The sequence below is a fragment of the Pararge aegeria genome, chromosome 8 (genome assembly GCF_905163445.1).
Source record: "Pararge aegeria chromosome 8, ilParAegt1.1, whole genome shotgun sequence".
Taxonomy (NCBI): Eukaryota; Metazoa; Arthropoda; class Insecta; order Lepidoptera; family Nymphalidae; genus Pararge; species Pararge aegeria.
The window spans coordinates 6,319,152-6,341,709 of record NC_053187.1 but is presented as its reverse complement, the minus strand read 5'-3'; the positions used below and the strand labels follow the sequence as shown (position 1 = coordinate 6,341,709).

The window sequence follows — 22,558 nt, the reverse complement described above, 5'->3', positions numbered from 1 at the left end:
AATAATAATAATAAATCTTTATTTGGAACAGTTACAATGGCACTTAAAATACTAGCAAGGGTGGCACTGCAATAGTAAAAACTGTGCTGCATGTACCACCGCCCACCTCCGTGTTATAGTACAGTAATTATACAAGTGTTCCACTAGATTTAGTGCGTGTGTGTTTGTGCGTGTGTGTTTGTGCGTGTGTGTTTGTGTGTGTGTGTTTATATTATAGATACTAGATAGAATGAAACCTTAGTGCTGAAATGATAAGTTAATCATAGGAACGAGCTTAGTCGATCGTAAAATCGAGTCGTTGTTATTAAGGTCGTAGATCTGTGTATTATGTCAAATAGCAACCAGTTTGGGGCTAATTTTTGATGTAATTTTTAGATTTTTCTATCAGTTTACACAACATTTGTAAATTTTGAGCAACTTATGGACATAATCCATTAAATCAGATATGTAGCAAAAATAGGAAAAAAGTAATGAATATTTAAGAATTTACTCATTTACCATCGCCCGATCACGTGATCCAATGCGCGCCAAATCTGTTAACCTTGAATGCATAAGCTGGTATGGACTTAAGTGATAAGTACTAAGTTTACTCTTTGAGTGAAAATATTTGACTCAAAGAGAGATAGGACTGCTCGCTCCATTCTTTCCAACAACTTATGCCCAATTTCACTAAACCTCGGTATCGCCTAAATCGGATGGCTATTGATGATTTAGGAGGACGATGTTAATTGAAAAAAAATATTTCACCAAATCTTAGGGTGATAATTTTTGGTGAACGATTGACGTATAATAGGAATCTCCTTAGATTAGGCGTTACTTATTTAGTCACTGCCTAGTTGGTCGTGAAAACGGGCCTAAATCACGGTATCTTCACAAAACCTAACGCGTTTCATTAACTAGCGAAAAAAACCCGGCCGAGAAGTGCGGAGGCCTAAAGAAAGTATGATTGCCAGCTTTCACTTTAACGACGTAGAAGGCAATGCATAAATAAGTAACGCTTAACTAAGGAGATTCCCAGAGTTGGTGTAACATTTTTTATCCATAGACATCGCTAAAATCATTAGGCAATCGATTTAGGCGATGCCTTGGTTTAGTGAAAACGAGCATAAGTAACATGCATCAAAAAGTATACAAACGTAGCGTACATAGTTTGCCAAGTCCATTGTGGAGCTACAAGGCGATGCACGGTGGTCATTAAACCTAAAATTATTGTCTGAGATTGAAACTGATGCTAAGTCTGATGTATGGAGGGTAGAGGTAAGGAGAGTCATCTGTATATATGAAAAAGTGTCGTCAAAATGTATTAAATTAGGATGGCGCCACATTTGCATCAGGGTAACTCTTAAAAGAAGCGCCAAATATAAATATTGTTAGAGTAGGCTTGAAAAATAAACAAGGAAGTATGGAGATACAAGGAAGTAAGGTTATATTTACCGCAATATTTTGTACAACGTAAGTTGTTGAAATTCTCAATAATTAACTACTTTAGTCGATAATGACATTATTTTTTTTAACTCGGCATACTTCAATTCATCTGCGATTGCTACATTCATACCATACCCTGTGCATCCACCAGCGCCATTGTGGAGGATTTTTGAACTGTTATTTAGCGCATACAGTGGACACTTTTTCAACTTTTCTCCCATATAAGATGACTCTCCTTACCTCTACCCTCCATAGTCTGATGTCAATAATTGTCTTATCCCATTGACATTTGTCAATTGTCACTTTTCATGAGTTGTCTACACTTATTGGGATTGAAAATTCCCAATAAATAAACAAAAACGCCGGTAAACTTACCTTATTATTCAATAATTAGTTAAAATAAATTACCGATGCTTTATTTTATTTATAATACTCACTGTATTTGTCATACGAGAATTTCTAACATACTTAATTGTTTTGTTATTTTTTCTAGCTATGGGTCGCCGCAAATCAAAAAGAAAGCCTCCGCCGAAACGAAAAGCTATAGAACCTCTTGATCAGCAGTTTAACTGCCCATTTTGTAACCATGAGAAATCCTGTGAAGTCAAAATGTCTGTTAAATCTTAATTTTGTGCCTATTTCATTTTCGGTAATTCATACCAGATGTTTGACGAATTTTGTTTCTTTACAGGGATCGTGCCAGAAATACCGCTCGAATACAATGTCGAGTTTGCTTAGAAGACTTCCAAACCACTACAAATGTTTTATCTGAGCCAATAGATGTTTATAATGATTGGGTGGATGCTTGTGAAACTGCTAATTAATTAAGTTATGTTATTTTAAAGTATCAGTATGTGTATTTAAATTGTACTCTGTTTGTCTCAAGATGAATGTCAATATCTTAATTTTTTAAATAAATTTATTTAAATATTAATAATTTAATCATATTATTGTAAATTTTTAGTAGCAGTTATGATTCAATTTCAATTCTTGTTTATGGCTTTTGTCTGTGCCAACTGGGCACAAGGTACTTCGCCAATGTCTTGTAGATGAAGAAGGCACGAAGGAGATTGATCGGTGAAACTAATGAAAAGTTAATTTTGAATTTGTACCAAGAAATAGTTGTTATTAGCTAGTTAGCTCTTTAACCTAAGGCAGCACAGACAACACATGCATATATATCTAACACGGATATTTTTTGTACATTATACTTTAATTTTATTACTTACTATATATTTACATAAAAATCTACAATAAGGACTGAAAACAAACATTAAAAAACATTTAACACTCAAAGGACGGGGGACTTTGGGAGGAAGAACGTCATAGAGGGGATAGGTAAGTTTAGCAGTTATGATATTAATTTCTATTGATCTTGTTTGACATTAAAATAACAGACAGTGTGAAATGACTTGTCAATTTGTCATATCAATTTCAAAATAATCAGAATTTGTGTGCAACTACAATTTCTACTGTATAGAAAATCTGATGTGTCTACTATCTGTCTAGTACCAAATATAAGAGATATTAGTCTAAAATTGAACATTTAACTTCGAGAAGAACTTATTGTTGATATTAACATAATAATATCTTATAACCTTTGTATGAACAAATGTGACCCTTTGGCATAGTCAATTGAAATTTTTGTTTAATTAATCCTTTTTCCTAGCCATTGGCATAAAAATTGAATATGGCATCTATACCAATAATATAAATGGGAAAATGTGTCAATTTGTATTGGCACACAAAGTTTGCATCCTTGAATTCCAGGGAAATTTAGAAAAAACCTTTATTTGTACTTTGGCTTTAAATTAAACCAATCTTTGTGAAATCTCGCATTCGGTGTTACCATAGTTCTTGCAGGTTATTGCAGCCAGAGCAGCAAACACGGGCATCAGCTAGTACACTTGTATTTTCAAAAGGGAGAAATTTTAACGAGTTCCAATATTTTAAAATTCTGCTTAATTTGCTCATTAGTGGGCATTATATATTGATACTGAAATATCATATGAATTATCCTTTTTTGGAAACTGCAACCTAATTAATCATCACATTTTTTAAGCTGTCAAGCTGTTGGATGGTGTAGGAAAAATAGGTAGTTGGCAATATAAATCCACTCATAGACATCCTTTCAATGATACACTGCATCAGCCAGTAGATAAGCACATACAAAATTCTTTACTAGATATGGAATACTGCATCTCCAAAACTAAATAAATTCTAAGACAAACAACTTTGTCTCGAACTATTTAGAGATAAATAATGTATAGAAATTAAATTAAATTTGGTTAGGGTAAATGGAATATAATAATATAGACGTTTATTTGAGTTTTCTAATATAAAATAAAAGAGAACATCTGTTTGTCAATTACTGTATTTTCATTATTTTAAACCAACAATAAAATCACATCAGCAAAGATCATCTGATAAATAAATATTACTATGTAAACTTGTATTTACTAATCAATTCCAATTATAGAGAATACATTAAATTATAATAACTACAGATACTTTGCTGATTTGGTTTCTATATTATATTACAATATTACTAAGGTAACTAACTTCCAGTGAGACTGTTGGCCTTACTTTTATAATCAACCATCGTCATCAGTTAATTCAGTCCAGAATTACTATTCTAAACATAACAAAATAAATTTCTTCAAGGTATGCACAGGTAAAAACTGATCCTTGATTATATTCTCATTTCATTTCTATATTTCATACAAAATTAACAATATAGTAAGGTCGTTATCATGCTTTATGTTGGTCACCTTAGTATTCACCTATTCACTCAGTTACCTAATTAGAACAATAGTTTGTAACACGCAAATAACTAGATTATCAATCTATAAGCATATAACTATTTGAATAATACAGATATATTTTAAAATTTGTTATAGACAGTATAATAATTGAAAACATTAAATATTTAGTGACTGAATAGCTCGATGAATGCGAGTATGGAATGTTCTAAGCACATTGCAAACGCACTAGCAACAATCGATTGTACTAATATTTTACACTATAATAATTACTATAATAAGGAAAATATAATGGTCACACAGTTGTTTTGATCGAATGATAATACCTTTTAGGCACTGCTTAGTAGAATAGAAGCTATAATTTTCAACATAATTATTATTAATTCATAGATTTTGTTTATTTGGCATCGGATTGAATTAGTTTCCGATTCGTTCAGTGCTGTAGTTTTTTAAAAGTGACAAAGACCTCGAATTTTTAAGTACAACATCAAAAGCTTAATATTTTATTAGTAATAATTGTACTCTTCACTATAATTCTAGGGTTTTTAGCCATAATACACAAATGTTTCTACCTCTTCTAACAAGTTCTCGCAAGATCCATAATAATACTACAATATTAAACACTTATCATAGCCTTATTATTAAACATTGTATTGTAGGTTAATAGTCAAAGCGTTCCGCAACCATACAACATTTATTAGCAAGGGGATTAATATTGACATTGCTACTAATTCAGTCTTAAACTAAGGAAACTAAAACAACAGGTCTAAAAATAATGCTGTTAATTTACAGTTATCATTACTTTACAAACCTGTCAATTCAGCTTTAACTATCCGTTTAAAACTGAATTGATAGCATTTTCTTTCCAACAAGCTACTTCTAAGTTTCTCGTAATAATTAAATTTGCTTATTTAGCTAAAATAAACAGCATCAAGCTGTATCACATTTACATAACAAAAATAAATAAATATATTGCTTTCAAAACTATATAATATTATTACATATAATACAAAAAATTGAGCTATTGCCTAGAGATACAACCCTGGGATTTCTGTAACCATGTCATTTGTGCATAGAAATTAGACACTATAGATAAAAACCATTGCACTGCAATTTAAAATATAATATTTACAAAGACACTTCAGGGTTAGATTTTTTTATAAGAATAATTAGTAATGAAGGAAGAACAATGACATGGTTACTAGAGTCGCATACCACTCTGCCCTTCGAGCACAAGCTGTGTAGAAGGTTTATAGGGTGTATAAATAGCTCAGAATAGGTAAAACTCCGTCTCGGTGCGCGTTTATAATTCTAAATCGAGTGGAATGTAATATATACCCACACCTACCCAATATCTTTACATAAAAAAAACGGCAGAAACAACATCAAACGTAAGTTAAAAATTCATATGGAAACTTCAATAATATATTATATTGCATTCATTATTAAACAATAAGCACATAAAAGCACTTAGGGTATAATTTAAAATTTTCCGATGTCAACAAACGAGTCGTACTGTAGATCGTAACTGTCATACACGGTCTGATCTTCGGGGTCCGTATTGGGTACAGTTATAATAGGTTTGGCACACGGATATTCGTCGTCACATACAGCTGTGTTATCAGAGCTGTCACTATTGCTATCAATGTACTCATACAGCCGATTGCTTGCCGTATTCACCCCGCTGATCTCAGATACCTCGTACATACTATGTATCGTGGAGCTTTCATCAACGTTTACCGCGTCGAATGAGTGAGAAAGCACAGCATCGTCGTACATTATAATGGGCACTTCGATATGAGATGAGGAAGCCTCTTCCGTGAAACGGCCAGAGTCTCCTAACTCTGAGATGTTCAGAGACAGCGTATCATCGTTGGGCAGTGTCAGAGATTCATTTTGTTCGCGATTATCCTGCGAGGCGCGAACATTTTTCGTGTAGTGCTTAGAGTAAGAATTGTCATCCGACAAATCAGCTTCTGCGTTCAAGGTCACCGAATCGTTATCGTCCCGTTCCTGCTGCAAGTGTTCTAAATCCTCGACACATTTGGTAGAATCATCGCTGTCGGACAAAATGAGTTCGATACTGCGATCCAATAGCCCCGTGTCAGTACACGTAGACAGTTCATCTTCAAACACGATTTCGACGCTCCGTATTCTCATGAGGGGCATCTTTGCGGGTGAGATTTCGTTGCCCTTGGCAGTTCGGCCGATTTTGTGGTGACTAGAATCCGCGAACGAGTCAGTACATTCGCTCACATCTTCGTAATCGATCTCGTAACTTCTCAAGTCGGAAGCGCAGGGTGAGCTCTCGGTGGCTCGATTGATTTGGGGTTTTAATGTAAAGATATGTGCATTTATGTCGGGTGAGGGCGTGCGTGTGGTATGCGTATGTAATCCCTAAGGTTGCAATAACTCTTATTGTATAGTGGTGCCGAGGTCTAGGCCGCCCTCCTCTTGCATCTTCGTAAGGAATTTGAATACTCTCGAATCCTCGTCCATCTGTTTCACCATGTCGATTAAAGCCAGCAGCTTTTTGATACCAATGAAAATCCTGTAAGCGTTAAATGAAAATTTTGTTAGTTCATATTTTTACTTTTCACTTTTGGGATAACCTTGTCGACGCCTGATACCCAGGAGGCAATATTGTAATATGGCCAATACGGAATTCGAACTACAAATGGTTACTGTCCAATTGTATTGACAATAATAATTATTGCCAGCTGTTGGCATAAAATGCTGAAGCATGATAACTACGATATTTGTCAGAAATCAAAAATGCAATACAATTTCGCAAATGAAGACATGCGTTATGAGGCGTCTAAGGGTTTTTCCGCTTTACTTACTTAGCCTTTGACCTCGGCGGGTCGGTTTGTGGTTTGGGTAATTCTCGTTTGGAGGGGTCTCCACCCCAAAACCTCCGTTTTTTTCTCCGCCTACGAGAAGATTTCATTATAGACAGTTACAGGCGGGATTGATGAAAAAAAAAATGATATACTACCTCATAGTCGTTCCATATTATGCCATTATGGAAAGCCACACACACAAAAAATAGTACTGGGGTATCCATGACGATGAGGCCCGTAGAAGATATAAATGGTTACATACCTGTGGTCTGAGCAATGTTGTGACCATGTCTAAACGCCACTCGTTCAGCTGTGAGACCTTTTACCTGTGTAGGTAAAACCCATTCTCGTCACATCCTCGAACTGCATTTGGACCAAAGGGAAGCATTAACCCATTGGTCAGTATGTCTATATATATAAATCGGCGTGTAAAACAAACATTTGAGTGAGATGTAAAATTTCATACCTGCGTTTTGGTTGATACGTTTCAGACTCTGGATACCCGAAAGCTTGAACTGCCATTTTCTTTTGCCACAAACCGTAGAACTGAGACTTAAATTTTTCTGTAGAGATATTGAATGTAAAGTTGCTACATACTTGGCGCCCCGAAGGTCGTTCTGTATCTTCGCCAAGTCCCGCTTGGAGAAAGCGTCGCTCTCTTCTAAAACGGCCATCACGTGTTCCGGTTGAGAAAGATTCGGAACATGAAGGACACCTGTAAAGGCTGACAGCACTTCCATGTCTTCTAGCACTTGTCTGAGGGCAGATAATAAATATTGGGTAAATTGCATGTGGATAAATCCGCATTTTAAGCTGACAAACCGAAAAAAACGTATTGATCTTGGAATTAAGGGCGTGTGGAAGTGACTTTAGTTCAAGCTTAACGAATGTACTTAACACCATACCGTCGCAAATTTGCAATAAAACATGTTTGCACTCATAAAACTTGTTGATATTCGAAATATAGATTGTCAGATTGATTGCAAGTATCAAAAATGCAATCAAACTTATCTGAACGATTCAACACAACCTATAAATAATAACTTTTGTGAAGGGCGTATAGGAATTAGGGAATTTTATACAAACGGGGGTTAGGAAATTTTTAATAGATTAGTTTAGAAAAGAAAATACATGAAGTAGATAAAAAATTCTTACCGTCGGCTGCTAGTGCACAAAATGAGTAACTTCCTTCCCTTTGGTGGTTGCTTCTTCAGCAAAACGAGCAGAGCTTGAAGCGTCAAGTTTGAATAGCGTGGTCCAATTGGGCCATAGTCCAATAGACGCTCGATATTGTCCACCAGGATGCAGGAAAGGGTTGAGCGGTACGCGTCGTCGAAATACTAGAAAACCAACAGTTAGCTGTTTTTATCTTATCGTATGTGCGGTGTGGTTACAGTAGATCAGAATCGTCTTCTTCTTCGTCATACAAAAATACGATGAACTTTAGATGAAACAAGTAGTTACGTAAACTGGAAAAACTTTGGATTCGGTTTCTGCATTTTGTGAAGTTATATAATATTACCTGTATCCCGCGTTTTTCATCCGCGTTTATAATGGTTTTTAACGGGGAACTGTTGCAGCATTCTTTGTGCTATTTCTACCATCTACTGAGATCACCAACCTCTCTGCATAACGTGGTGATTATGGGCGAACTCTCCCGTTTTTTGGGGCCGTCGAGGCATCTCATTAGGCTATTGATGATGATGATGATGATCTGAGAGATCGCCAACTCTCATAGGACCAGCCAGGTGGGTCTATGCTTTACAATCCTCTCTCCTATGAAGAGGCCTGTGCTCAGCAGTGGGATATTAATATGCTGTAGATAATGATGATTGCAAAAACTTTCAATATTACATTGCCATTAATATTGTTAATGTTCTATACTTGACAAAAACCGCCTTGGGTACAATGCCATGATATGACTAATATTCTGCTTGCAGTTTCGATATAATTCTAAATATTTAACTGAATGTAAAAGGCGGTATAAAGTTTCATTAGCTATAGTGTCACAATTCAACGAATGAAACCACTGCATATTTGTTTCGAAGTTACGCTAGAATTTTTAGAGATTAACTGTTCCAATACGATGTCACGTAGAAATATAATGGGGGATGTCACGTAGAAATATATTGCGTGTTGGGGGTCCCAACACGCAAGCCAGCTACCATCTTAGACGAGTTGTCAGTTACGACGGCGTTAGTTTTTTAACTTAGTTCACGTACTCTTAGTGAAGTGGTAACGGCAATGTGGCCGTCAAGGGTTAGCCAAACATACCTGCGTAATTTGTCTAGTAATGTAAGATTTAAACATTTCAAATGTAAGACTGTCGCTTTCGTTCGAAGATTAAAAAAAAAATAACAATTAACGGACCAATCAGACCTAATGTTAAATGGATAAACATCGATTAAACCTGAGCAACACATGAAAGAAACATGTAAATGTAATTGTAGAATTTAGCTTGTTGTATTCACGACCAATGATTTTCGACGGCGCAGGGTGCAACGGTAAAACTCTTAAGAGTTTATGTTTTACACCTTTTAAATGTGATACTTTTTTTTTTGTATTTTTCGATGAAATAAATAAAATAAAATAAATGTCCTACAAACGGCCGCCCTATGTCCATTGTCTAAGCTTCATATGTGTGTAATTAAAATAGATCACAGATTAAAGTCTTACCTTCCTGATCTGCAAGCATTTGGCAGTTTCGGTGAAGCCAATCATGTCCTCAGGCGAGCACACCTTGACGAACGGGAAGTCCGACAGTTTAGCGAGTTGCGCCGCCAGAGCTGTTTTGCCGCTGTTCGGTGGTCCCTCGAGGAGCACAGATACGAGACCTGTGTATAACAATCGAAGAATAAATTATTACCACTTTTTACCACCTTTGACCGCAATTCCTGTTAGGGAGCGTTCACAAAAAACGTGAGATGTTGAAGGAAGGGGTCGAGTCAAATATCACGCAATTATGTTTCTGATTGAAACAAAAAAATAATTATACTATTTTGGTCCATTGGTCTTTGTACAGTAACAATCCAACGCGGTTACGTAAGAAACCTTCATTTTGAAAGATCTCATGTGAGATTGGGGGATGGGGGAGGGGGTTGAATAAAATCTCACGAAATCTCAACAAGAGGGGAGGGAGGGTCAAAAAATTTAAAAAAACACCTCACGTAAATTATTAGACGCCCCCTTAGACAGTGGTGAGAACTTCTTCACGTGTAAAAGAAACTTAAAAAAAAATGGTAGAACTCGTATAGGAGTAGGATTTTTCCATTTTATGCTATTTTCTTACTTTACGTTTATGCTGGTGATGTCACTGCGGTAAAAGTAGTTATTGTATGTCTCAAGAAAGCAAACTATAAGTGTGCAAAAAATTAAAACATTGTAACTAATAAAATGCAGGCAAATTTTCACGTCAATCATTATCCAATAAAAATATAAAACAAATATTTTTAGGCATAACACAAAAACCCTTAAAATATATGGATACCAAATAAAGCGGATTGTGATTCTCTATGAAACAAATGGCTGGAACAACATAACATTCTCCAGAATATTCATTCTTAAGCATAGATATTTTTGTTTTTTTCTTTTTTTAATACTTTAAAGTCTTTGTGCAATGAAGAATTAAAGCAAACAAACACATTTATCAAATGACAGTTAGTTTCACTTACCACTAGCTTCAGTAGCTCTGGCCTGCTGAATATACAACTGTCCGTCTTCCAATAGAGACGCGACTGGATTGCCCCAATTTGTGATACCACGCGAAAGGAAATGTTCCAACGCTTCTGCTGCGGTACCAAATGCCTAAGGAAAATGATGACATTTTTTTCTTTATCCACGAAAAGTTAGCCCTTGCCTGAAATCTCACCTGCTGGTAAGTGATGATGCAGTCTAATATGGTAACGGACTAACTTTGTTAGGGAGTATGGCGTTATAGAAGGGACGAAGCTAAAATTATCGGTCAATTATTGGTTTCAGAAAAAGCATTACAATCCTGTAACAATTTATCGTTGCATAGACTGTTAGACCTAGGATTAGATTTCTGCACTATGTGGAGTCATAAAATATTGCTTTGGGAAAATTTGGGTAAATTTCGCAAAATGATGCTTTGCAATTGTTTATGTAATTCTGGATTTGGTTATAATATATTGCTTTGGGAAGATTTGGGTAAATTTCACAAAAATATTCTTTGCAATTGTTTAAGTTATTCTGGATTTAGTTATAAATTATTGCTTTGGGAAAATTTGGGCAAATTGCATATCATACTTTGAAATATAGATACAAAGAAGCTTGTTTGTTGTGCTTTTAGGAATATATATTTTCTCGGCTTTGTGGATTAGAGCACAAAACATTGAAATGTTTTGTGCTCTAATCCACAAAGTAGTAACTCCCGCAATGTAACGCGTTGTCCTACACAAGATTCTTACCGTGGGAATGGGTGTTTTAATCAATAGTGTGGAGACGCTTATTAAATTGAACTTGAACTCTTACCGGTTTAATATCATTCTCCAGAGCGTGCATGAAGTCGCCTCGTTCCACCATCAACTTCTCCATTGCCTCGGGATCCACTTCCACTTTGCTTGAAGCCTTTATCAATCTGTTCATGGCGGTAGATTGAGCCGCACGCACCAAACCTTCGAGCTCAGCACCGGAGAAGTTCTTTGTCATTGTTGCTATTTCCTACAATGGCAAAATATCTTTATAGCTTAAGGATGACATATACTGGGAAAATTGTTTATATGTGAGAAGGCGAACTTAAATCCGACAAATATCGGTTCTAAAACAACAGTCTTTTCAAGTTGTAGAACTGATTTAATTATCAGAAAAAGAAGAAGTCTTTATTGAACATACAAATAGAAAGCAAGGTTATAAAGTATAAGTAATATAAGTTTGTATTAAACGTAAGCTTATAGAAAAGTCCTATTATAGTATAAAGGACTACGTAAACGATAAAAAAGCTTGGGTGTAAATTATTGCTCTAACCAGGTTGCTCTTCTAATAATTTAAAATGACATTGTGAGATGGTGATAACAAAAAAAAAACACCCGGCTAAGTTTGTTGTGGGCTTCTTTTTAGACCAGGACGCGTTTGGAACCCTCGTAGGTTTAGTTTTAAGTTTAGGAATGTGGTTATCGCCATCATCTCACTACCGTGTGGTTCTTATGTACGCATCAAAAGTGCCACCTGTGGGCCTACTTGAATAAAGATATTTTTGACTTTGACTTTGGTTAACAAAATGAACAATAATACAAAACGATCTAACTTGAAGCGATCTATCTCCTCCAGACAACCTATGGTTTAAGAAACTTATAATATCAAATTCAACTTGAATAATAAAATTGCTAAATTGATATCATGTATTAAAATGTTGTTTCGTTTATTCGGAGCAAACCTATTGAAGTATTTTATCACAGATATTAATAAAGTAAAAATCATAACAGCAACACTAACAACTAACCCAACATTTTATTACCGAATAATATCATTTTCGTAAAAAGAGAAGAAGAAGTCTTCTCTGTTTACAAAAATGTATTTATTTTTACAAAACCTTTAACACAATGGAGACAATAAGAAGTTTACAGATAAGGACATTGTAGGCATGCAAAAGGCGGCCTTATACAAAAGTGAATGAATGAATACCAAATTTTTACATCCTTTGACTTTGTTGATAAAACAATGAAATAAATCATGATCATATTTACTTTCGAATCCACATCCTCCGCAATCTTCTTGTACTCTTTCATGCGTTTTGTATGAATATTTAATATCTGTACGCGTCCTTTCTCATCAGGCAAACCAATTTCCATCTGCACCTCTAATCGACCGGGTCGGAGCAAGGCCTCGTCTATCATATCCCGTCTGTTTGTCATACCGATGACTAGAATATTGTTGAGCTGGTCCACGCCTAAACGAGTAATTGATAATGAACATATATATATATATATATATATATATATATATGTATTATATAACCCAATAAGAAAGACTTAATGAATCGGCGGTATCTTAGTAGGTAGGTCTTCGGCCTTACTTTCGAACTTTTCGGAGTTATCTGCGTTTTTAATTTTAGCAATTAAAATATCACTTGCGAAGCTTTAATCTCTACTCTCTTCTCTCTCCTGTATATGAAGAGCCTTCAGTTCAAAAGTAGACCGTTTACAGATTCCTTAACCCATGAGTATAACTTCAACATTATCCACGGCGGTACCAGCCCACTGCAGGGCATGCAAGTCTCCACTCAGAAAGAGATTGGTTTCGGCCGTAGTCCAACACGTAGTTCAAGTGCGGATTGGAGGACTTCACACGTCATATATAATATTATGGAGAATTCTCAGACATGCCGGCCAAAGCAAGTGATATTTAATTCTTATAACGCACATAACTTAGAAAAGTTCGAGGTTTACCAGGGTTCGAACTCGGCCCCCGGAAGTATGACCTATGTCCCACCAACTACGCCATCGAGATGAATGTTCAAAAGGTTAAAATATTTTCGTTACCGTCTATCTTTGACAACAGCTGGTTAACGACAGTGTCGTGGACGCCCGTGTTGCCACCCACTGAGCCTCGAGCCTTGCAAATGGCGTCAATTTCGTCGAAGATGATAATATGAAGACCACTGTTCGGGCCACACTAGAAAGGAAACTGTACATATAACATACATATAAGAACATACGTTGAACAGTTTTTTGAACAACCTAGGTAACTTTTTTTGCAAAGATTAACGCTACACTATGTATCAAAGTCCAAAGACGATATCGCAAAGCTAGTTTTTACCAACACTTTATCGTCCAATGTGTTCCGAGTGGCAATCTGTGGCTCTTCCAAAATCTGTCTGGTTTGTGTGAGATCTATTTTATTATACGTTTCTGGTTCTAAATTGGTAAACTTTTTTACAGGCTCTTTAAAGGTAACACCTTTCAATTGAGCTGATATTTGATTTATGTAATTTCGCTAAAAAAATGCATAAGGTACGATAGAACAGGTCTGAAGATGGCCTCACTTTGTCGTTCACTCTGGGTCATTTATCGCGTGATAAATGACTAGGTCGGCAGTTAAATGTGTTATGTGTATCTGCGAGACGGTTATCTCTCTCAAGGAGGATGCCGAGCGGGTAATTAAAGCGGACGACGGCGATGAGCCGATACGCAGAAAACGTGAGGTTAGGAGGCGCCGGTATGCACATCGTCTCCCAACATAATTAGCGGCAAGGTGAAAAAAGGGATGCAGGAGCCCATAATAGTAATTTGAGGAAGGACTCTCCGTAACCGGAGTGTCCCAGATGCAGATTAAACGTAGGGATGCCACAGTAGCATGCAAAAGCGATCCTGTGGTGTCTCTCCACTTACCCTTCCGGAAACAGGTAAGCTAACTTCTTCCCTGCTTTCGGGAGGGATGCTTAAAAAAAGGTCTTAAGATGGCCACAGAAATGACACAACATGAACCAGTCGTTTATTCGTTTTGTCGTGTTGGATTTCTCTTTATAGATACCAAGACTTGTTGGTGTTCCCCAACAGTCTGGTGTTGCGCTGGAAGTTGGTCATAGGAACTCTTCAACTAAACAAGAATACCCAGTCGTGTTTGGGCTTATTGGATTTGTTTTCACAAGTACTATAGCCCCTAAATGTTGATGATAAAGTCAGAATTTAACGAGTGGCTTGAAAAGACTTATGATATAGTCAGGAGGTGATCAGAGGAACTTCTCAAATCAGGATAGGCCTGAAGTATTTAGACTTATGAGATTTGTCTTGAAAAGTAGTATCGCCTTAGGTGCTGTCCTGAAACTGGCGATTGAGTAAGAAGTTGGCCACAGGAACTTTTCAACTAAAGAAGATAGGATATTCTTAGATTTGTTTTAAATAAAATTGTCGAAATAAGTACTTACCCTTTTCTCTTCCTCCTCGGCATCCGCAAATAAGCGTCGGATGTTGGCTTCGCTCTCACCAACATATTTGTCCAATATTTGTGGACCGTTCACAATTTTTGGTTCCCTCGCATTCAACATATTGCCAATCTGCCGAGCCATCAAAGTTTTACCGGTACCAGGCGGGCCGAATAGCAGAATACCCTTTACGTGTTTGCAACCTAAATATAAATCAAACTATTGTAATATATCTTCTTTTTTATATTTCGCATCCAGCCAGCTAGGAAGTTAGGTTTGCTTTTTTTTCTCTTTAATTGATATATCAATCAAAATTTATATTTAGTTACGTTTGTATAAAGCTTTCAAAAAGAGAATAAAAAACACTTTTCTTCAGTATGAATCACACGATAGCAAATGAAACCACCCGATAGGAATAATAAAAAATGTACTTTATGGTATGCATTGTGTTTAGGCATCTATGAAGGCGACTGATTTAACGCGAAATGAACTCATAAACCTGACCTATAGCTCCTGATATAAGGAACTTCAAACGTAAAAAATCTTCAGCTATATTATAAAGACTGAATAAAGAGAAGTACTTATAACATAACTGAAAAAATCGTCTAACTAACCCAACTGCTCCACAACTTCAGGAGGGAAGACCCGAGAGGCGAAGGCTCGTCGAAAGATCGCGTTGAATTCATTGTCGAGACCACCGATCCCCATTTTACCGAAGTCCCAATCTGGATTGATGATAGACTGGCGAGGCTGTTTGCTGTATAACGGATTATGGATTACTTTTATATTTTTTATTTGTGTTTGTGCCTAAACATTAAAGAATATATATTAGAAATAGAAAATATTTATTAGAAAAATTCAGTATGATAAATCTCTGGAATCCTGACCCCTAAACTATGAAATCCCGTATCTTATATGCCAGTGCCTTCCCAAACACTGATTGAATCATTGAGATAATATCTAGTGCACTTTAACATAGGAAACTTTACAAAGGTGTGTTGAGTTCTCTAACGGTTAAGTGAGAATTGCATGACTAAAACGCGTGTATATGTGTGTGTGTGTGTTCTGTGTTCTTTACACAAACGACCTTTTAAGAACTTGTGGTAATACGTTGGTCTCTCGACGTACATAAGCGTTACAGTTTCCCTCCTCGCCCTGCACGGTCGCACAACTTGTAACAGGCCTTCAAGCAACCGGCTCAATCCATCAATTGCTTGGTCACAAGCAATACGCTTAGTGTAAGATTTGCAAGCTATCAAACTTGGAGCCGCGTTCGCCTATCCATTAATTTTACCAAGATAGTGATATGGACCCAATGGAACTCGTTTTAGTCACGAATTCTGCACTAGATTTTAAGTTTACAAACGTTCTGCCAAAAGCACTAGCTCAAAAATCGTGGACAAATTTTAAATGGGGATAACAATGAGGATAAGTTTTGTTTTACAAAAAAGCTGGACCCAGATGAAAACGACTTTACGATTGCGTACGTTCTTAACTCTGACTAGGGGTAAAGTGCGTTCTCGCTGTCCGATGCAGAAAGTGTCGGCAAGTGCTTTGCTCCCTACATTGCCTTTTAAATAAAGCCGTATTTTACTTGTAAGTAATAAGAGTCTAACAAGCGCAACTCTCTTTCTTAGAATTTCTTTCATTAAATGTTCTTGTACCATTACTATAATTTCTTCGATTAGTTCATCTAAATACCGTTTTCTGAGTACAAGGCCGTGGGTTCAATTCCCACAACTGGAAAATGTTTGTGTGATGAACATGAATGTTTTTCAGTGTCTGGGTGTTTATCTGTATTTTATAAGTATTTATGTATAATATTCATCAGTCATCTTGTTGTGTATTAGTACCCATAACACAAGTTATGCTTACTTTGGGACTAGATGGCGATGTGTGTACTGTCGTAGTATATTATAAAAACAAAAAAAAATTCACTTAGAGATACTCCGAACATATCAATCTACATCTATTGAGTGACTCTGAGTCTTCTTATGTGGCCCATTCTTAACGACCATGTTCCGAAGCCTAAAGTTATTAATGGGACTGTTTCTAGGCACTGAGGGATATAAGAGATGGAGAAACAACGGTATTGAAACTGTATCACTGTGGTTATCGCGGGAGTGTTTTGCATATTCAACCATAGTCCCGCCCGCCGCTGCTGATGAAGTTTTCTTTAGATAATAGATTTGATTTGATTAACCGATTTTTAATCAAATCTAGAAGAAAACTTCGCAGGTTCGATCTACTTACGAAGAATTTATAAAGATAAAGTTAATAGTTATATTAGATAAATTAAACTTTCTTAACTTATTAGCAGTCATTGATGAGGGACGAAGGCCTGCAGACTATCGAACTCTCGTTTTTGATTATATTGTTACAGAAGACAAAACCTCTTAAAATGCTGTCACTATAATCATCATTATATCAATCCATTACCGTCCCACTATAGGATAGGGCACGGGTGGCCTTCCACAATGAGAAGAGTTTAGGTCGTAGTCCATCACGCTGGCCCAGTGCGGATCGGCGGACAAATGCTGTAGGGGTAACAAATTTCAGAAAGCTTACTTAACGGGAACTTACCCCTTAGCTTTTCCCACAAGATTGAGCGAGGAGCTTTCGGCTTTATCGAACTGGATACAGGCATCAGGCAAAAGTCGACCAAATCTCACACGACGAGGTACCACATTGGATCCGGCTGCTAAAGCTTGTACATCCACAGCTATGAACAAGAATACACTTCTATACAACGTCTAACGGAATTACGAAATATTGTTTAAGGGTGCATAACTGCATAAGTAGAGGCCTATGCGTCAGGAGACGAACTGATTACTGTTAACTAAAGTGCGAGATATTAGTGTTAATAATTTAAATTTACATAATGTACATACTGTATATCAGAAATAAATGCTTTATTTATTTTATTATTAACTGCATAAGTATATTTCATAAATCACAAGGAATCACCCTGTAAAAATATGAAATCAAAAGAAGCATATTTATTTTTCATACAAACTAATTCAAAACATTTTAAGTGTTTACTTTCGACAACCCTATTGATCACAAAAGACCAACGCACGCATAGTACCTAAGCGACGCGTACCTTTTCCACAGATTAAGTGACAGGAGTCACTTGATTTTAATTTTTCATATGTTAGGGCTGTTTCTGTTTTTTTTAGTAAAATCTATGGCAGTGGTTAACTTAAAAACTATTAGCCTTTCTGTTTTATTATAGTTACCTTCCAAGTTCTTAACAATCAAAGACAGTACTTTTTTGTCTTGAAATGAGAAAGCAAGCTGTTGCCCGACCGTGAAAACCTGATTTGAAAACTGAATGAGGAAGTCACGCGCCATTTGCTCCGAGTCATAGGGCTCCAGAGATGTCCTGTGAATATATTATTAATTAATTTCTTGTTTGTTTGTTTAGCGAATTTAAGCGATTTACATCTTCTTTTCTTATACGAATGGCTGGGGTTTGAAACGCCTTTCCGAGTTCTGTTTCCTAATAATTACAACCTGGGTATCTTTAAAATAAGATTGCATAGGCATCTTCTAGACAAGCGCGTCCCATCTTAGGTCTCATCTGCACTTTTCATAAGTGAGAGTGAGTATAACCAATAAAAAAAATAACGCTTTATTGCACACACATGTTTTATACAATGTAATGAAATACATAAACAATAGAATCCTATTCTAGACAGTGAGGAAGTTTCGTAAAGGCGGCCTTTCTCGCAAGTGATGTCTTCTAGGCAACCTTTAGCGTAAGGAAAATAAAAGAAAAGGGTAGGTGTGGCAATTTAATATGACCCTAACAATAAATTATTTTCATTTATTCATTCAAAAAATCTATTTAAATGCATATAATTAGAAGAAATTGAATTTATGTATGTCAATCTGTTCATTAATATTCAATATATATAAATCTCTTGTCACGATGTTTGTCCGCGATGGACTCCTAAACTACTTAACCGATTTTGAATGAAATGGGCACACCGTGAGCAGTCTGGTCCAACTTAAGAGATAGGATAGCTTAGATCTTTAATTATAGTCGCAATTTTATTTTATTGCAAATTATTTGTCTATAATTAATTGACAGTCACATGTTACTATACTCATTTAAGGCTTAGCGATACGGAATACTTTAAAAACAAAATCAAACGCAGACGAAGTTGCGGGCAATAGCTAGTATTCAATATATTTTTATTCTTTTGTCCATCTTGCTCAACTTATTGATCTATGTTTTCGACGAAACCTTTACTGGCTCACCCATTATACTTACGTCGTTGGTAACTGTCTGTTAAATATAAATCTAAACTAATATTAAGAGATTGTTTATTTAGTTGAACGCGCTTATCTCAGGAACTACTTGGTTCGAATTGAAAACTATTTTTGTGTTGGATAATCTATTTATCGAAAAAGGCTATAGGCTATATTAAAACATCACGCCACGACTAATACGAGTAAAGCATCAATTAAAAAAAATTCAAAAGCGGAAAACAAAATCCTACTGAAAGCTTCAGTAGCGTACTGCTGAGTAAATGTTAAGCGAAAATCATGTATGACAAAATTATTTCCTATTAAAAGTTAAAAAAAATTAAAAGGCTGGGACAGAATATATCTTGTAATGTTAAATCTCCTTTAATGGTAACTAACCTTTTTTATGGTTAGCATAAAAATAATAGATTATCTGCGAAGGTAATTTTATTAACATGCCAATAATCCCCTATCCAAATAAAGACGTTAATCATCATGGTTTTGGAATAACCGAAACAAATGAGAACGAAGTCGCCGGCAACAGCTAGTAGGTATAATAATCTCGCAGTACTTACGTTTTCTTGAGCATAAAATCTGCTTCCAATGTGACACTGCATAGACATTCAGCATTTTGTGGCTTGAAGGGTTTCACATCTATTGGCTATAAAAGGATCAATGATAAATAAAACTTTGTATACATTTTAAATCTATACAAATGGATCCCTCCTATCTTCAGGAGAATGAGTATTAATCTAGTTCCCTAATACATTGAATTTCGCTATTTAAAACAAACCTAATCATCAAATATTATATATTTTTTAAGCATAGAACTGACGTAAAGAAAACTGTTTTCTAGCCTATTTCACTTATTGCAAGTGATTTGTGAAAAATTTGAAAAAATTATCATACCCTTAAAAATATAATGTAATAAACCATGGAGGTACATCACACAGTAAAAGCACATTTCGAAAAAAACTGCAAATTTAAAATCCCACTTACTGAATATTTTCTTAAAAATAATGGTGCCTAATCTCTTATATATACACACAAATGTCTAAACGGAAAAAAAATTAAAGTTTTAAAAATAGCAGTCCTATATTCTCCATGTGGAACAGGACAGCAGGATCTGATCTGCCAATTTATTTCAGAGATCTTCTGTACAACAAATTTAGCTTCAATATTTTATAGGATAAAATATAAAATAAATCAAGGAAGACATTTATTAAGTTATTATTTTTTTTTATATTTTTGACTAATTATCTAAAATAGTATATACAACTTACCTGTCCAATAGAAAGTGTGGCCCACTTTCTTTGGGGTGCGGAGAACCCCACAGTACCCCTGTCAACTCCACTATAAAATCTGACGCTAAACATAAAGTGCTGAGATGGCCCCGTAGCCACTTCAATGTGTCTGAAAATTTATGATAATTTACAACAGAAAAAACAAAGAAATTTAGTATACTTATATTCAAATACACAAACTATAAGTAAAATGACTTATAAAGTATAGAAAAAAACATTTCCAAAATTTTGATGCTTCCATACTTAGGTAAAGAGCCCATATAAAAAACAAACATTTGTACTGATTAAATCATAATTTTAAGTGTCAAAACAAAACATAAGGTTATGTTTTGAGAATGCAGATTATTCCATTATTAATTAACACCGTTAAAAAAGGATGTCTCAATTGATGTCAGTTCTGGTTGTGCAGAACCCTAATGGCCCTGATCCTATCTCCACAGACCCTTGTAACTGTGTAAAAGAAAAATTTAGTAGATATAGCTCTGAAAGCACTAATAAATCGATACGACTCTCCAATTTACAAGTTGTATATTAAACTCCACGTAGGGCTGCCTGGACGCAGAATTTTTAATTTGTAACTTTTTTTTTATATTGCATATTAATATTTAATGTAAGTTTTTTTTTTATTTAGTTCAGTTTTTAATTATTCTATTTATTTTATAGTGTAGTGCGTAGTGATGGGTCACCAAATAAATAAATATATTATATACTTACTTGACATCGCTTGGGAAGTCATCTGGGTTGATGAGAGCACAGTTGGTAATTGCCAGTTCATCTGATGGACATTTTGCTGCCTTCATGCGCTGAAAACCTCAAGATATTGATCAATCTGCACTCATAAAATCGAACCTTAATTTTATTTTTTCTTTGAGTATCTATTTCAATATCACAATTACAATAATCATTTGAGCAGGATGCTCTAGGTGACATGGTTACCATAAAGTCCCCTCAATAAGTACATTATTAACAGACAGGTCATTCAATTTAAAATGCTTTCAATCACCTTTAAAATTCTGTGACTCAAAGTAAAATAGATTAAAACTATCTCATTAGATGAAAGGCTATCAAAGCTTGAATGGAAACAGTAGAATTTGTTTTACTGCCCTTTGAATATTCTCTAAATTATAGATTTAACTTTTTAGATAAGTACTACATAACAGGGATAGTTATATACCAGTCTATGAACTAGCCATAGCCAAATCCTCCCACGAGACAATACTTTGACGATATTTTAACCTGAGACTGAATAACAGTTGAAACCCACCCACATTGGGTCAGCATAGTGGGTCTATGCTCTAAAACATCTCTACTAAAAGAGGCCCGTGTCCAGCAGTGGAACATTAAACGTCTAAAATTTACCCCCGCCGGTAATAGAATCTAGGAACTACCACCACCGTTGCGTCAGAGGGGTGACGAGAGATACTTTAACGTGTGATGTAATGCCCATTCTAAAGTAAGTATTCACAATATCCAGTAAAAAGAAATCATTAACAAATGAGTGAAAAATAATTAGATATTATCAACATGCACACGCTAATTAATGATAACTAAAAAATAATTGAACGTTTTTGACTTCATTGTGCCCACTGCAATATTATAAAATGTACTTACCATTGAAGACATTTTTAAAATATTTCTTGTATTTTTTTAAAATACACGGTAATGTTTTGACAATAATGATTCACGTTCATCGACGTGACGTCAACGCGGAATCAATGGTCTGCTTTGGTTTTTCTATCCCCCATTGAAACAGCGAATGGGTGAACAAGGGACTGCAGTGAAATATTTTGGCTGAAACTATTGGCTGAATGGATCAATACTGCAAAATGGGTATTGCCATGATAAAAAATGAAAATATTGAAGCCGTCGATGAATTGTTTATATCTTCTCTGACTACTATTTGAAACTAAAAACATACTATTTGAAACTAAAAACTATATAGTTGACACAACTTTTAATTTTTAAATTTATTGTCGTTAATTTTTCATACTTTGATTGGAGTCTTTATCCTTATATTATACGGTAATTATTTAAGTACATTCTTCATTATAAGTGTTTTTGTTTCCACTTGTTTACGCTTACACCTTAAGA

General features: G+C 35.4%; 2 protein-coding genes across 2 annotated transcripts; one reads left to right on the top strand and one right to left on the bottom strand.

Annotated features, from left to right (window-relative positions):
- The first annotated feature begins 1,716 nt into the window (after nt 1-1,716).
- On the top strand, nt 1,717-2,470 carry LOC120625831 (transcription elongation factor 1 homolog). The gene is made up of 3 exons (XM_039893066.1): nt 1,717-1,790; nt 1,919-2,036; nt 2,117-2,470. Exons 2-3 carry the CDS (start codon nt 1,921-1,923, stop codon nt 2,247-2,249), a joined length of 249 nt encoding a protein of 82 aa, XP_039749000.1. The 5' UTR covers nt 1,717-1,790; nt 1,919-1,920; the 3' UTR covers nt 2,250-2,470.
- A 1,313-nt stretch (nt 2,471-3,783) lies between these two features.
- On the bottom strand, nt 3,784-22,259 carry LOC120625633 (vesicle-fusing ATPase 1-like). Its single transcript, XM_039892717.1, has 16 exons — nt 22,079-22,259; nt 21,182-21,270; nt 20,447-20,576; nt 19,739-19,824; nt 18,149-18,294; nt 17,493-17,631; nt 15,524-15,666; nt 14,913-15,112; nt 13,528-13,660; nt 12,733-12,935; nt 11,522-11,710; nt 10,702-10,834; nt 9,707-9,864; nt 8,186-8,370; nt 7,628-7,786; nt 3,784-6,738 (listed from the first exon to the last, which is right to left on the bottom strand). Exons 1-16 carry the CDS (start codon nt 22,088-22,090, stop codon nt 6,603-6,605), a joined length of 2,241 nt encoding a protein of 746 aa, XP_039748651.1. The 5' UTR covers nt 22,091-22,259; the 3' UTR covers nt 3,784-6,602.
- Between the last annotated feature and the right edge of the window lie 299 nt (nt 22,260-22,558).

Bases quoted from the DNA above. Each gene is read 5' to 3' on its own strand.
- LOC120625831 (XM_039893066.1), top strand. From the start codon at position 1,921: ATGGGTCGCCGCAAATCAAAAAGAAAGCCTCCGCCGAAACGAAAAGCT. The intron at 2,037-2,116 runs GTCTGTTAAATC...GTTTCTTTACAG, and splicing joins AAATCCTGTGAAGTCAAAAT to GGATCGTGCCAGAAATACCG.
- LOC120625633 (XM_039892717.1), bottom strand. The intron at 10,835-11,521 runs GTAAGAGTTCAA...CATTTTCCTTAG, and splicing joins TGGAGAATGATATTAAACCG to GCATTTGGTACCGCAGCAGA. The intron at 7,787-8,185 runs GTAAGAATTTTT...ATCTGCCCTCAG, and splicing joins TTGTGCACTAGCAGCCGACG to ACAAGTGCTAGAAGACATGG.